This window comes from Salvia splendens, chromosome 8, assembly GCF_004379255.2.
Source record: "Salvia splendens isolate huo1 chromosome 8, SspV2, whole genome shotgun sequence".
Taxonomy (NCBI): Eukaryota; Viridiplantae; Streptophyta; class Magnoliopsida; order Lamiales; family Lamiaceae; genus Salvia; species Salvia splendens.
Window position 1 is genome coordinate 735,663 of NC_056039.1, and position 15,744 is coordinate 751,406.

General features: G+C 36.4%; 3 protein-coding genes across 6 annotated transcripts; all 3 read right to left on the bottom strand.

The window, feature by feature from the left end:
- Positions 1-50: 50 nt before the first annotated feature.
- LOC121746223 (nucleoid-associated protein At4g30620, chloroplastic-like) lies at positions 51-2,822 on the bottom strand. Of its 2 annotated transcripts, none has more exons than XM_042140158.1 (7): positions 2,624-2,822; positions 1,481-1,620; positions 1,094-1,194; positions 941-980; positions 606-677; positions 353-409; positions 51-254 (listed from the first exon to the last, which is right to left on the bottom strand). In XM_042140158.1, exons 1-7 carry the CDS (start codon positions 2,685-2,687, stop codon positions 168-170), a joined length of 561 nt encoding a protein of 186 aa, XP_041996092.1. In that variant the 5' UTR covers positions 2,688-2,822; the 3' UTR covers positions 51-167. The 2 variants fall into 2 exon arrangements, with proteins under 2 accessions (XP_041996092.1, XP_041996093.1); XM_042140159.1 differs by having other exon boundaries at positions 2,614-2,819.
- Positions 2,823-3,497: 675 nt separating this feature from the next.
- LOC121743268 (probable protein phosphatase 2C 21) lies at positions 3,498-8,135 on the bottom strand. Of its 2 annotated transcripts, none has more exons than XM_042136519.1 (11): positions 7,984-8,135; positions 6,648-6,770; positions 6,021-6,084; positions 5,836-5,944; positions 5,480-5,621; positions 5,275-5,400; positions 5,085-5,208; positions 4,768-4,844; positions 4,380-4,432; positions 4,107-4,161; positions 3,498-3,861 (listed from the first exon to the last, which is right to left on the bottom strand). In XM_042136519.1, exons 2-11 carry the CDS (start codon positions 6,762-6,764, stop codon positions 3,673-3,675), a joined length of 1,056 nt encoding a protein of 351 aa, XP_041992453.1. In that variant the 5' UTR covers positions 6,765-6,770; positions 7,984-8,135; the 3' UTR covers positions 3,498-3,672. The 2 variants fall into 2 exon arrangements, with proteins under 2 accessions (XP_041992453.1, XP_041992452.1); XM_042136518.1 differs by having other exon boundaries at positions 4,107-4,185.
- A 576-nt stretch (positions 8,136-8,711) lies between these two features.
- Positions 8,712-13,079, bottom strand: LOC121745503 (probable protein phosphatase 2C 21). Of its 2 annotated transcripts, none has more exons than XM_042139440.1 (11): positions 12,863-13,079; positions 11,919-12,041; positions 11,253-11,316; positions 11,050-11,158; positions 10,586-10,721; positions 10,388-10,513; positions 10,159-10,282; positions 9,851-9,927; positions 9,569-9,621; positions 9,307-9,361; positions 8,712-9,050 (listed from the first exon to the last, which is right to left on the bottom strand). In XM_042139440.1, the coding sequence occupies exons 2-11, from the start codon at positions 12,033-12,035 to the stop codon at positions 8,823-8,825; spliced, it is 1,089 nt and encodes a 362-aa protein (XP_041995374.1). In that variant the 5' UTR covers positions 12,036-12,041; positions 12,863-13,079; the 3' UTR covers positions 8,712-8,822. The 2 variants fall into 2 exon arrangements, 1 of the variants encoding a protein (XP_041995374.1); XR_006038845.1 differs by having other exon boundaries at positions 8,912-9,050; positions 9,142-9,361.
- Positions 13,080-15,744: the final 2,665 nt, after the last annotated feature.

Below are 15,744 nucleotides of genomic sequence, written 5' to 3' on the forward strand. Positions count from 1 at the left end.
TTAGAGTAGGATGAAGGAAGTACTTACCCTAAAATAAGGACAAGAAACAATAAAGAGAAAAAGGTCCTTATACTGAGGTACATGTAACATTTAAAAATGGCAGGAAACCAAATATATTACTACTGTTTTACAAAATTGAAAGCCCTATTAAATCCATCATCTCCAAATTACTTGAGACTGTCGCCCAAACCTTGTGGCATTCCTCCTGGCATGCCTAAGCTCTGAGCAAGATTGCTCATTCTCTCTTTCATGGCCTGCACGAAGCAAATGAAACATGTCACAAACTACTGAAACACGGGATGACAAAAGAACGACACTCGCTCGGATTGGCCTGGTTTCGCCCATGGCTCACCTCAACGCTCTTCTGGTGCGCGTCCTTGTATGCCTCCGTCACTAGAAGAGAGAGTTTCTGCACAACGGGGGTCAAGTGTTTAATGAAGATGTGCACGAAGGTAAACTGAAACGGTTTCTACTTTCAAGCAATGAAATACCATTTACTCGGTTAGAACTGGAGGAAGTGATGATATGCAGTGGTACGAATGATCTAAGACAATAAGACGAGGAGACAGATATACGAAATGTGGATCATATGAGCCTTAACATACCTCAGCTCCCAACTCCATTGCAGCATCTGTTATCTCAATGCGGACAGGCTGTTGATTCCCAGAGAGTGTTGCCTGGAAAAAGATTCGTCAAACTATAGGAGGAGGTATACAAATCTTAGGAGTCCGTAAGGAGATAAAAGACTTCATTGTTTCATACGAAACATAACTACAACTAATAAAAAAGCTTTTTCAGTAGATATTATTAACTGGTTTGAGTTGAACATGAAAGCATAAAAGATTCGACGTGTACAACTATTATTTAAGTTCATCACAACTAAACTTAAAAAATTCTACTAATTTGACAGTTACATCATAGAACTGAACTTGAGATATACCTTAATTAGCTCGTCTTGACAATAGCCATCGAATTCAGCTCTGCAAGTTTGACAGCAATCCCACAGTGAGAGTGTATGTATTGAACTGAATATTAGTATGAATAACAGGAAAAGAAAATAACAGTAGATACAAGTTCAAGTATTAGAATATACGCAGCAAGTTCTTTTTGCACTCGAACTGCCTCAACTTGGACAACCATCTGTGCCTTCTTTACAGTTTCGTATAAATTTTGCATATTTCCCATAAATCCTGCCTACATCAACCATACATTTTATAGTAAGAGCACTGTTCAAATATAATTATTAGGACAAACTACGAAATACGGGAAGTGCATATAAATAAATGAGAGCTATATATAAACATGAAATTATTTTCCCCACAGGATCTGATTAGTCGAACAAAGGAGCTTCACAAAGATCTAGAGAAGAAACATGAGCGAAAGGGAGGTCCTTTTGGAATTATGATAGGAGATAAGTTAGCAATAAGACTAGTTACTCGATGTGGCAATGTGCACTGGAGCGAACACAAAATTAACATACCTTGCTACCTTCATCACCCTTGTCATTGTTATCCTTCTTTCCACCAAATAAACCACACACACTAAGAGATCTTCTAGCCATCCCAGTTTGACTTAACAAACTCGGAAAATTAACAATATTGGAGTTCGGATGTCTCTTACCTGCAGTTGGGGAAACACAATATATAAACAGTTAATCGCACAAAACATCACAGGTATAATCTATTAACTGTTTCCACGTTTTCAAATTTCATTATTAAATCATGATTGACACATAGTGACAAGCTTCAGTCCGTAATCCATATCTAGTATAATGAGGGGATCACCAAATTCATTTTGGGGAAAGCCTCTAACGAATTACGACAATGAAATGAATACCAACGATTGTAGAACAAAAACAACTAGCATAAGTGTCACGTGCACAAATGGAACCATCATAATTACAGTAATCATTAGTATCTCCATTGAGCATTTGTAGAACATCTGCAACAGACCACTCGGTGGCCTCTCAGCCTTGTATCCAATTTTATAGTGCAACTATGCAAATGAAATCAAATAAAACTCCACGAAGAGATTAAGATATCTCATCAAATCAAGCAACTCCACTAAGAGATTTTTCATCTGATTTAGATCGGGATCAAACTGTAGAATAACATTCATGATATCCGCACCTGAGATTAACCAACCACTCAAAACACTCCTGGCCGCATTACCATCTGTGGTATTTCCATAGACTACTAACGTTATTTTCTCAAGCTTCACAAATCCTGACTTCACCTCAGATCATTCATCAGCTATTCGACTATAGTTCATCTCTTACCATCTTTAATCAGGAAAAAAATATACATATATGCTGCCCAGAAATAGAAGCCTCAAACTAGAACATATCCTAAATTTCTCAAACCTCCACCAACTGATTGAGTCATGAACCCTAACTACACCAAATGCTTCCAAAACATCATCCACTGAAGCAAAAATAAAAGCAACAATACACACTTCTTTTCTCTTGCAGTCTCCGACTTGCTAAAAATGATACACAGAGAGACAAATGCAAACAAAGATAACAAATACAAACAAACAATCATCTTATCCAAAATCATAGACATGACAAATTTACATGCTCTTAATAAAACGGATTACACACGAATCACATACTGAGACTCACACGAAGAGAATGAAGAGGAAGAGGGGAATTGAGCAGCAAGAGCTGCAGTTGGAGACATCGCCATATCCTTGATCAATCCAGAAATGGAACTGAATTGAAGGTTTCTGGAAGAAATTGGCAGCTAGGAACAAATTTGGAGGGTTCTAATGAAGAAAAATCTCTTCGTTTGTTTGGTTATGTTATTTCCCCCAAATAGAGAGAATTGCCCTAAGATTCCTCCAAATTTCTAAATATTTCGAATTGACCCACCCATCTTATTTTATTTCCCTTTTAGAAAAAAATCGTGTATTTGGTATATTTATTTATTTCAAACCTACCAAATATATTTAGCAATAAACTTTTCTATTTTTGAATGTACTGGATTTTTTATCGGTTCGGATTTAGTTATAAATTTTTAGAATTTTTTTATTCGGAGGTTTGGATATTCCAAATTGGTTCATCGAATTGGACAAAAACTGGAGTGTTCGGTTTGAACTTTGAAAGATTATATCTCATGATTAAATTTGTATATTATGTTTGGTTCATGGGATTGAATCTCATGACTTAATCATAGATGGATAATCATGCACTACTAAATAATGTCATAACTTAATCTTAGATTATATTTTGCTATATTGTTTAATCTATGAAACCGAACTCCATCTAATAAAGTGATTCAAACATCCCTTCAAATTGTTTTTTTAGAATCAAAACAATGCAAAATCCGAATTATATTCGACATATTTGCTTATATTTCAAACCTAATATATTTAGTTTTTTCAGATTGTCATTCATCTTTTTAAACTTCTTCCAACATTTAGGATTTTCAATTCTAACTAGTTATAAAAACTTTAGAATTTAAGATTTTAGAGCGTCAAAACTAAACATATTCATCTCGGGTTGGTTCGAATTGGGTAAAAAACTAAATCAATTCACACATCGAGTCAAACAAGCTATACAAATTCTTCACACTACACATGTGTCAAGTATATGCAAGAATATCATCCGAGTATATAGAGATTGGTTTGGGTAGGGGTAGGGCTACAAAGGACTCTGCATTTGATCAAGATTCACTCCGAGGCGGCTTGGGACGATGACTCGGGATCCGGGGATCTCATGCCCGAAGGCTCGCCCCACTGATCGGGCTTCTTGAGCTGGATCAGTATCATGGTCATGTTGTCGCAGCCATCGCCTACTTTGTTAGTAGGTGCCAAGCACCAGTCTAGTACTTTTTCGCACACCGACGAGAGCTTACTCTCCTGCACAAGGGAACACAGCGTCAGAAAATTCACAACAAACGCACCAGAGAGATTAAAACATAGTTTTTCAACTTTCTGCATATTCAAACATCATTTTGGCGACATAATTTAGCAGCACTTTTCTCATACATATACTACGTAAAGCCTTCAGAACGTATCGACTGGAAATTTAACGACACCACGAAGATGGGAAGCTATTTTTGAGATGGAAAGAGCAACTGCCAAGCGGTACCAAAAAGACCTACATGTTGCAGTTGTTCGTGTATGAACTCCACAACCTCTTGGCTCGACATGCTATCCCTGAGAGGCAGACAGCACAGGAAACTGAATAGTCGAAAAATGTTATACAAGACCCTTTTTGTAACGATGTATATACGAAAGAAGCTCAGCACTATGCCTAATTTATTCAAGAATCAGGCATATAACAGATACTACAAAAAATTATTTCGAACCAAGGATGCTATCTCGAGAGAAGTAATGCAGATTAAATGAAAAAAAGAGAAGTTTAGGCGTCATACCAAATGCCATCAGTGGCAATTACGATGAACTCATCCTCGTTTGTAAACTCAACCTGGTTTGGAAAACAAACGAATCAAAAAAATTGTGCTGTTGCAGCAAATAGAAGAACAACTTAAGGTTTCCCAGCAAATTTACCAACAGATATCAACACCAAATTATCAGCTATTACATTACTAAAGTTTGATAATTTCCTAAACATAGATAACACTGAGTACTATTGGATGGTCACATGTGGTGTCTTTTCTTGGCCTTAATATGAACTGTCTGCAGGCTTCATTGTTATCGAATCGGGAAAATGTCGGAAAAGCCTAAATAAACAAAAGCAGTTCTAGGTAAGCTCTAAAATCTGTTACTTACAAGTGTACAACACAAAGTGAAGATACATACTGTTTTAACTTCTGGATCAGCAATGACCATTTGCTCTTCTGGAGGTAAAGATATGCTACTCTTGAATTCCACACCACCTGCATCAAACGCATGGTCGGCCGTAAGAAACCTCAAAAACAGCTCATGAGATTTCCTAAACAGTTCTAGCTAATAAGATCCGTTGTCATAATATATGCGGTCAGTGGGATTATGCACAAAATTATTCAGATTTTGCCAGGATCAGCAGTAGGTTCAGGGTGAGAGTTTAACGATGACCCGAGTTTCCTTGCTATTAAAATTGGAAAAGAAAATGATAAGACAACAAAATTGCACAAAACCTATGGCTCTTGAAATATCCAAATATCCTTGCACACGCCCCCAGCGGACATATCCTCCTGCAGTTAAGATTCTTTCCCTCTCAGCTGCCAGCATGGGTTTATGGTCTACTGACAGCTCGAGTGCCTGATGAAAAGCCAAAAACGAAAATATTAGTTATACAAGATTAAGGAGATCATAATCACATGGTACCTGACCGTTCCTAGAAATGACACAGCGCGAATCGCCTGCATTGGCAACAACAAGTTGGTTCTCCCCGATGACTGCAACACAAGCAGTACTTCCAGAATGTGGTCCTTTGAAATCAGAGTGTGGTCCCTGTACGAAGCAATAATTAGCCAAAATTCCAAGTTACGATGGAAAATGGTTATTTAGTCATTAAGATTGATTTAAGCACCTCCTCTGTCCATTCGTCAGTTTCGGCGCCACGTCTTGTAGCGAATATCAGACACTCCATCAGACCATCAAACATGTTTAGTTTATCTCCGAGGATAGCCAACTCCCTCCAGCCTCTCTGTCCGGTCATCATTTCATCCATCCTGCATTAACAATAGATATAAACTTAGATACTCCGGTGAAAATAAATTCATTAGTTAGACATAATTTTTCAGTTTTTATCCTAATTGAACATACACATATATATATATATATATATATGTGTGTGTGTGTGTGTGTGGATTCTGATGCGGATGTTCTGGAAGTACAACGTTCTATAATCTAGAAAGTAATAAACAATAGTATTTCGCAAATAACCTGAGGAAAGCTTTCCGAAGGGCTGTTCCGACATCGCCGACTGAATATTCTTCTTGTTTCAGCACTTGCTGGTGCAGGAACTTAGCGCAGAATTTAGCAACCTCATCACCTGCAAATTCAAGGAGATTATAAAGTCAGCAACTGATTCAAAAATTAAATAATGTGCAGGATAATGTTGAGCATACCTCTATAACCGTCGTATACACCAAATAATGATCTGGTGTTGTCCAAATTCGGAATTGCAGCATGCTAAAAGGCAGAGTAACAACATCATATTCCGTGACAACTACGAAAGACAAACACAATAAGGGGCATTCACCATATCTACTGATCTAGATCATGACACTGTTAGCTATTACAGAAAGCAACTTCTGCATGATCACCAAAACTTAAAGTTATCTTGAAATACTATTTCTCAATAATTTCAACTTAAAGTTATCCACTGTACATCTTGATCAGGAGTTGATTGCATACTCTTCACCAAATGCAGATGCCTCCTTGTACAGACTAAATGATAGATCTACAAATAGGTCACTGCACATGTGTATACCTAAAAACCACTTGATTATTGTTGAGGCAAATTGTTCCTTAGTCGGACTCAAGCGTACTATGCTAACAATATATTAATATTTTCACTTTGTGGATATATGAATCACATACACTGAACCCCACAATTACTCCATTCAACGTATTCATACTTTCTAATTAACAGGAAATGAAAAAACATGAATCCACTCGATTAAAACTGTGAACACTACCCTAACTAACAGGAGCCTGCATTGTCAAAACTGAAAAACTAATCTTCGACTTACAGCATCGTCCATAGTAGCACGCCATCCTTGCATGGCTGATAGACCGAATCTAAGTCTATCATTTTCACCATCTTCAGATGATTTCTCCGTTTTCAGAGTACTGTGTGGCGCTCCCATCTCTTACTGTCAGCAAACACCATTTAAACCCAGCAGCCTCATTAAAAATATTACACAACCAGGTGTATATATAATGCAGAGAGAATGGAATCCAAAGAGGCAACATAGTCAATTTCTAAAATTTTCTGAAACTAAAAGTTCACATATAGAATTACTAATTTATCTTCTTGATGTTCAGTAGTCACCGGAGCATGGGAGTAGCCTGTTATACGTAACAGCCAACACATATATACATTACAGTTAAGTTTACACTGTAATGGTGTTTACCATGGGTGGTAGAATAGATATACAATACATAAGATTGGATAATTTCAAGAATTACATAATCAAACAAGGCAAAAACAGTCATATCCATCCGACTTTGGGGGGGACCAAGCAACCCCCATAACTTACCTAAATGAACTGGGACTATACAGCAAAACTAAACAGATAATACCATGGGTGGTGGATTAGGTTTACAATACATATGATTTACAGCGAGTGGGGGGTTACATCACAAACGGCCGGCCACATTGTCCGCGCTGGCTGGACAATATGGCGCTGGACATATGGATATAACTTTACAAAATCAACTCCACTCACATATGAAAGTAAAAAATCAAGAAAACTTCAAAGAACAACATAAAAATACATCACAACCCCTATGAGGGGGTTTACCATGGTTGATAGAATAGATTTACAATACATGGGATTGAATAATTTCAAGAATTACATAATCAAACGCGTGAGGGATGTTAAACAACCCCTGTAACTATACAAAATCAACTCCATTCCCATATGAAAAAAATATTTAAGAGAACTCCATAAACTGCAATATATCAACATAAGAAAACATGACAACAGAGACAATCCAGCTTATTAAACAGCCAATAATTCAGAATATCCAGTTCTTTTCCATGGTTTGATAGATTAGATTTACAATACATAAAATTTGAATAATTTCAAGAATTACATAATCAAACAGGGTAAATAAATCTAGAAAACTTCATAGATTGGAAATATCTAACAGTAAAATACATCACAGCCGATATCCATAATTTCAGTATTGACAATAAGAATCGAGAAATACATCTTTGGTATCGACAAGACTAACTATAAATCAAAGAGATACTAATAAACAGCTACAATTTCTCATCAGCTGGCTCAGGAAGATCAATCGCAATAAATGAATGCTGGTAGTTGATGAATCGAACGAATGCTTCGTCACTTAAAAACTTACAAAACTTAAAAGCTCAGTGGATGAATCGAACGAATTTGTCGAAATGAGGCGCGATTGGGGCTGAATGCTTGATGATATCGAAACGCTTGTGGAATTTGATGAAGGATTAACAAGAGTGGAATCGAGAGCGATGAAGGGATTAAAAGGTTTGGACTGTGTTGAGTGTAAAAGCTTATTCTATAACTGCCCAACCGCCAACTTCTTCAAATTTTTTTGTTTTTTTTCAGTTTTTTTTTACATTTTATTTGAGGTAATTAATTCATTTTTCTATATTTTTCATAAGAGTTTGAGAAAATATAAGTTAATTATAAGTATTTTTTATGTTCCAAATTAATTGGCTTATTTCATTTTTTGCAAAACTTACTAACTTTTATTCTCTTTCATATTTTATTCTTTGTTTTTATCTCTCATACTATTTGATTACCGTATTTCACTTTTTGTAAAATTTACTAACTTTTATTCTCTTTCATATGTTATTCTTTATTTTTATCTCTCATATTTGATTATCTTTCCATTTAGTTGTTATTTTTCTTAATTTTTGTGTTAAATAAAACGCCTCACTTGAGCCGTGACAAATGGAAATAAGTCTAATGAGATTTTTTGGGAGCGAGGGGTGATCGTTTGAAATATCAAACTAAGGAGTGTAGTTGGCACACTGATATTCAGTAAGGGATTTGATCATTGGCTTTGTTACGAAGCAATTTTAAATTATTGGGTCACTTGTCAAATTAAAAAGATTACTTGGGATCGAATCATTGATTTTGAATATGGGAAACTTCAAATTTTTGGACAAAATATCACACTCTTTGAGGTGCTAATAAATCAGTATATGACTTAAGTCAGTCTGCATTTTCTTCAGAACTCAGAAGGCTGGGGAATTGGGATGATGACCCGGGATGCTTTTCTTCAGAAGCCGGGGATTTCATGTCCGAAGGCTCGCCCGAATGTTCAGGTTTCTTGAGCTGAATCAGTATCATGGTCATGTTGTCGCAGCCATTGCCTGCGTTAGTAGTAGGCGCCAAGCACCGGTCGAGTACTTTTCCGCACACCAACGAGAGCTTACTCTCCTGCACGAGGGAACACAGCTTGAGAAGATTCACAACAAATAGACCAAAAGAGAGATTAAAACATAGTTTTTCAACTTTCTGCAGATCTCACAGTTCATGTTTTCCAGATCACAGAATTTAGCAGCATGTTTTCTTGCACACGTACTACGTAAAGCCTTCACAACGTATCGACTGGAAATTTGATGACACCACAAAGACAGGGAGCTATATTTTGAGATGGAAAGAGCAACTGCCAAGCGGTACCAAAAAGACTTACATGTTGCAGCTGTTCGTGTATGAACTCCACAACCTCTTGGCTCGGCATGCAATCCCTGAGAGGCAGACAGCAAAAAGGAAACTGAATAGTCGGAAAATATTATCCGAAGCCCTTTTTTGTAACGAAATATATACGAAAGAAGTTCAACACTATGCTTAATTTATTCAAGAATTAAGCATATAAACGAAAGCAGGTCAACACTATGCTATCCTAGAGATATAATGCAGATTAAATGAAAAAAAAAAGAGTTCAGATGATATACCAAATGCCATCAGTGGCAACCACAATGAACTCATCCTCGTCTGTAAATTCAACCTGGTTTAGAAACGAACGAATCAGAAATTTTGTGCTATTGCAGCAAATAGAAGAACTTAAGGTTTCCCAGCATATTTACCAACAGATATCAACACCAAATTATCAATTATAACATTAATAAGGTTTGATAATTTTGGAAATATATATTTCACTGGTTACTATTGGATGGTCACAAAGCCTAAAGAAACAGAAGCAGTTCTACGTTACAACACAAAACGAAGATACATACTGTTTTAACTTCTGGATCAGCAATGACCATTTGCTCTTCTGGAGGTAAATATATGCTACTCTTGAATTCCACACAGCCTGCATCAAATGCATGGTCGGCCGTAAGAGACCTCAAAAACAGCTCCTAAACAGTTCTAGCTAATAAGATAGTCATCATAATATACGTGGCTAGTGGAATTACGCACAAAATTATTCAGATTTTGCCAGGATCAGCTGTATGTTCAGGGTGAGATTTTAACGATGACCCCGACTCTCCTAACTATTAAAATTATAAAAAAAAATTGATAAGACAACAAAATTGTACAAAACCTATAGCTCTTGAAACATCCAAATAGCCTTCCACACGCCCCCCGCGGACAAATCCTCCTGCTCTTATAATTCTTTCCCTCTCAGCAGACAGGGTGGGTTTATGGTCTACTGACAGCTCGCGTGCCTGATGAAAAGCCAAAACGTCATAGTTAAAAACAAATAAAAGCTATGTGTGACAAAATGTTAGTTGTACAAGATTAAGTACATCGAGATCATAATCACATGGTACCTGACCGTTCCTAGAAATGACGCAGAGCGAATCACCTGCATTGGCAACAACAAGTTGGTTCTCCCCGATGACTGCAACACAAGCAGTACTTCCAGAATGTGGTCCTTTGAAATCAGAGTGTGGTCCCTGTACGAAGCAATAATAAGCCAAAATTCCAAGTTACGATGGAAAATGGTTATTTAGGATTGATTTAAGCACCTCCTCTGTCCAATTGCTGGGGTCACGTATTGGAGACCATATCGCACCTTCTTCGAGGATATCATGGCTGGTTAGTCTATCTCCGATGATAGCCAACTCCCTCCAGCCTCTATGTCCAGTCATCAGTTCATCCATCCTGCATTAACAATAGATATGATCTTAGATGACAATAAATTCTGTAAATGATGTATCTTGATTTATAGTAGTTAGACATAACTCTTCTAGTTATCTTTTGGAAAGAGAGTTAAATTGGATATTTATAAAATAAGATACCTTTAACTTGATTTTGTTAATCTTCAGCCTTTATCCTAATTGAATATACATACATAAAACGTTGTGTAATCTAGAGTAAATAGACACGCGAGTAAGAGGCAAGCCTTACTATTCTACAAGTTCTAACTTCTATGAGACAGAAATCGTGAAGAGCTAGTGAAGAAGTAAATAAACATTATTTCGCAAACAACCTGAGGAAAGATTTCCGGAGAGCTGTTCCGACATCTCCAGCTGAATATTCTTCCTGTTTCGGCACTTGCTGGTGCAGGAACTTAGCACAGAATTTGGCAACCTCACCACCTGCGAATTCAAGGAATGACTATAAAGTCAGAAACTGATACTGAGTTCTTATTCAAAAATAAATAAATACTCCAAAGAATAATGATGAGCATACCTAGATGACCGTCGTAAACACCAAAGAATGATCTGGTGTTATCCAAATACGGAATTGCAGCATGCTAAAAGAAGAGTAACAACATCATATTCAGTACAACTACGAAAGAGAAACACAAAAAGGGATATTGTAGCTATAATAAAAAGCAAATTATTTCTCAATAATTTCAACTTAAAAAGTTATCCAGTGTTACTCCTCAATCATCCCACCCCCCCCCCCCCACACAACTTTTCGACCTCCTATATCTCTTCAGCAGGATACCAGGAGTTGATTGCTTCTTCATGTTCTTCTACCTTCTTTTCTTATCCCTTTACGATTCCTTCAGGATCGGGAAGCAGATGCCTCCTTACCAGAATACAGAACTTCATTATCAAAGTATTCCTAAAGAACACTTGACTTATGAACTGAAGTTCACTGCACACCTTGTTGAGGCAAATTGTGCCTTAGTCAGACTAAAGCAATACTTTTATGAAGTTCAGCTCTTTGTGGGTGTATAAAGCACAGAAACTGAACCCCACAATTGTTCTATTTAGCGTGCATACTTTCTAATTAACAGGAAACAGAAAAACATGAATCCACTCGATTAAATCTGTAAACAGCACTCTAACTAACAAGATTCTGCATCGTCGAAACTGAAAAACTCATATTCTGCACAAAGTGACTTACAGCATCCGCCATATTGATACGCCATCCTTGCATGGCTGATAGACCAAACCGAAGTCTATCGTTTTCACCATCTTCAGATGATTTCTCCGTTTTCGGAGTACTGAGGTGTGCCCCCATCTCTTACTGTCAGCAAACACCATATAAACCCAGCAGACTCTTTAAAAATATTTCACAACACAGTGTATATATAATGCAGAGAGAAGGAAATCACCGGAGCACGGGAGTAGCCAGTTGGAACAACACTGACACACGTGTGATGAATGTATATATATAACGGTAAAGTTTACAGTATAAGGGTGTTTACAGGGGGTGGTAGAGTAGATATACAATACATATTATTGAATAATTTCAAGAATTACATAATCAAACGAGGTGATATCAGTTATATCCATCAACGTGTATAAGAAAATCCTATAACTATCCAAAACAACTCCATCCCTGTATAAGAAAATCCCAAGAAAACTTCATAAATTACAATATATAAAAACATAAAAATACATCACAGCTCAGACAATCCAGCTTCGTTGAACAGCCAATATCCATATAATTCAGAATAAACAGTTCCATAATCAAACAATGCGAAAACAGTTATATCCATCAACGCGTTTGGGGGATTAAACAGCCCCCTAATAACTATACAAAATCAATTCCAAAATTCAAGAGAATGTCATAAATTACAATAAAATACATCACAACTGGGACAATCCAGCTAAATTAAACAGCCAATATCCATATACTATTTCAGAATTAACAATAAGAATCGAGAGATACATCTTTGGAGGGGGATGTGGCAAAGACTATATCGACAATCGATATTCGACAATGCTAACTAAAAATCAAGATGACACAAAACAGCTACTATTTCTCATCGGCTCGCTCAGGAAGATCAATCGCAATAAATGAACGCTGGTATTTCGCAAGGGCTTCATCACTTAAAAACTTACAGAACTTGAAAGCTCAGTAGATGAATCGAACGAATTTGTCAAAATGAGGCGCGATTGGCTGGAAATCCTGATGATTCGAAACGCTTGTGCAGTCTGATGAGGGATTAAACAAGGGTGGAATCGGGAGAGAATCGAGGGCGATGAAGGGAATGAATTGAGTGTTGGTGTTTTGAGTGTAAAAGCTTATTCTATCACTGCCTAACTGCCAACTTCTTAAAAAAATAGGAGTACTACTTATTCTATAAAGAGCATAATGTTTTTTTTATATTTATACCGATTATATCAGTAATTGTAATTAGTATGGAGTTATTGTTAATTAAATTATTTTTTCTAAATTTTCAATAGTATTACGTATTTATGAGTTAATTGAAATATCAAACTAATGAAAGTGAGATTGAGTGACAATATTCGTTGATAAGACATTCGATCATTGACTTTGGTATAAAGTACAATAGTTTAAAATTATTGGGTAAGTTGTCATATTTTGTAGGATGCTTATAAATTAATCCTAGTAAAAAAAATAGTCGGGATCAATCATTGATTATAATATGATCAGACTTTAAAATCTTTGACTAATTATTTTACTTATTGAGGTGTCTAAAAATCAGCACCAAAGCTAGTCGAGACCGATCATTGACTTTAGATATGAAACAACTTTAAATTCTTAAACCAAATGTCCTACCGTATGAAAAACTTTACAATAGTCTCGCATCGATTACCTACAAATCAGCAAGAGGGAATCCACACTAAGACCGGATCTGTACCAAATAAAAAGAATGAAATAATCAATTTGTTTTATGAATATTGATGTGTAATTTTCGAGCTTTTATATTAATGGATTATTAACACACAAGTTTAATAAAATAGCTCTAATATTACAATCTATCTGCAAGAGTACAGAGTCGACTGTAGTACTTCGAGTGTCGAACCACAGGGAGGCGTAGGCTATTTAACAAGAATTGACAAGATTAATGAACTAAAAAAATACAAACTAAGGTACGAAAATGGAGAAACTCAAGAGATAAAGAACGTTGCTCCTAATATGCTCCAGATGTGAATTAACTTAACGGACCAATTAACCTATGGATTAACGATTAATCTAATGAAAGTTGTAAAAATCTCGTTCATTCTACTTGCACTGAACATGTTCGTAGATGCTTGAATTTAACCTTGCTGAACATTAAGATCAAATTCGTACTCATCAGATTATCACTCCTACAGACGCATAGTAAGCTCTAATCCAACTTCTAAGTTCCAACGTACATAATTCATTTACAAAATCAATTGAACATTCCTACAGACGCATAGTAAATGTACAACAATTATTGTAACGACATGTAAATCAACTTATCCAAGATTCATATGCTGAACACGATACAAATCTCAAACTCTTTATCTACGTTTTCACCTTTTAACCAAGTTAAAGAGACATTGGCTAAAAGATAAGATTGAATAATAAATCAGGCCGGAATTATCATTCAATGTAAAAAGCACCATAGAAAAAGATCATAGATTAATATTAAACCATAGAATCCTAAAGTAATTCACATATTTCACAAATTAGGAGCAACGTGAAAATTTAGTTACACATCAACAACCAATAAACAAGAAGAACTCATGAAATTGATGTGTAGATGGTAGCAAATCTCCTCCGGGATGATGAAGATTGAATCTCCATTCATTCCTCTGCAATTTTTCGTCCCAGCCGTCACCTTCTCTCTCCTCTCCCCCCTCTTTCTTTTCTTCTGCCCACGTCACTCTTCTTATATCCCCATTCCTCTTTTCTTTTCTTGTCTCCAAAAAGTCCCATCACTCTCTCTCCAAAACCGCCTAAGAAACTGCAATATTGCAGTTAGAATTTATTCACCCGGCCGGGTGGAATTATTAGGCATAAAATTCACCCGGCCGGGTGGCCAATTTTGAGGACTTGCTGGAATTTTCGTATTCTGAAAATCATACCCGGCCGGGTAGAATTATTAGGCATAAACTACACCCGGCCGGGTGGCCAATTTTGAGAGCTTTCTGGACAGCTTTTTCACCATCCGAGCTTCATTCCTACACCGTAAACATACTTTTGCAAGCATCAAACTATATAAATCATGTAAAGTTAGGAGAATAAAAATGTACAATTTGATTCACATCAAATACCCCCAAACTTATTTGCTTGCTCGTCCTCGAGCAAGATCACATAAAAACACAAAACTTTGAAGCTCAACTCACAAAAGTTTTTCCAAAAGTTTTCATGAGAGTGAATCACGTAGAGACATGAATGACAAAATCTCAACCCCCAACAATTCCAATCAAGATTTCTCACTCTCATGAACCATCACTTATCAACCTAGAACTTCAAGTCAAGGTGCATTTCAAATTAAGTCCAAACATAAGATCATACAACTCAAACCGTCGTCATTGACTCGTCAAGCATTACTAATCACATAGACTCGCGGATTTCAAATCAAACCTCTTTAACTCTACCAAGCTATTTACAAAACATCCGCAAGCATCAACAATAAGGTCCAAGGTCTTTATTCAAGGTTGTAATGTGGCTAGGGATGAGGTAGGATAAATATGGATAGTGAGCTCAAAGGCTACACATTTGAGTGCCAAATTCTTTCCTCCTACAACTTCCTTCCAAAAATCAAACAACAAAATATTACAACCAAACTCTCACTCCCCCAAACTTGAGATCAATTCTAGACAAGATTACATATTACACAAATAGAAGCTCTTACTTTATTTCACAACTTTTTTTTCTTTCTTTTTTTTTCTAGAAAAGACCTCGACTTTTGCAAATTTGGAGGTCGTCTTTTTCTTTCTTTTTGTTTCCTTTTTTTTTCTAAGAACTTCATTCTTTTCACTTATACATTACATCAAGTCTAAAA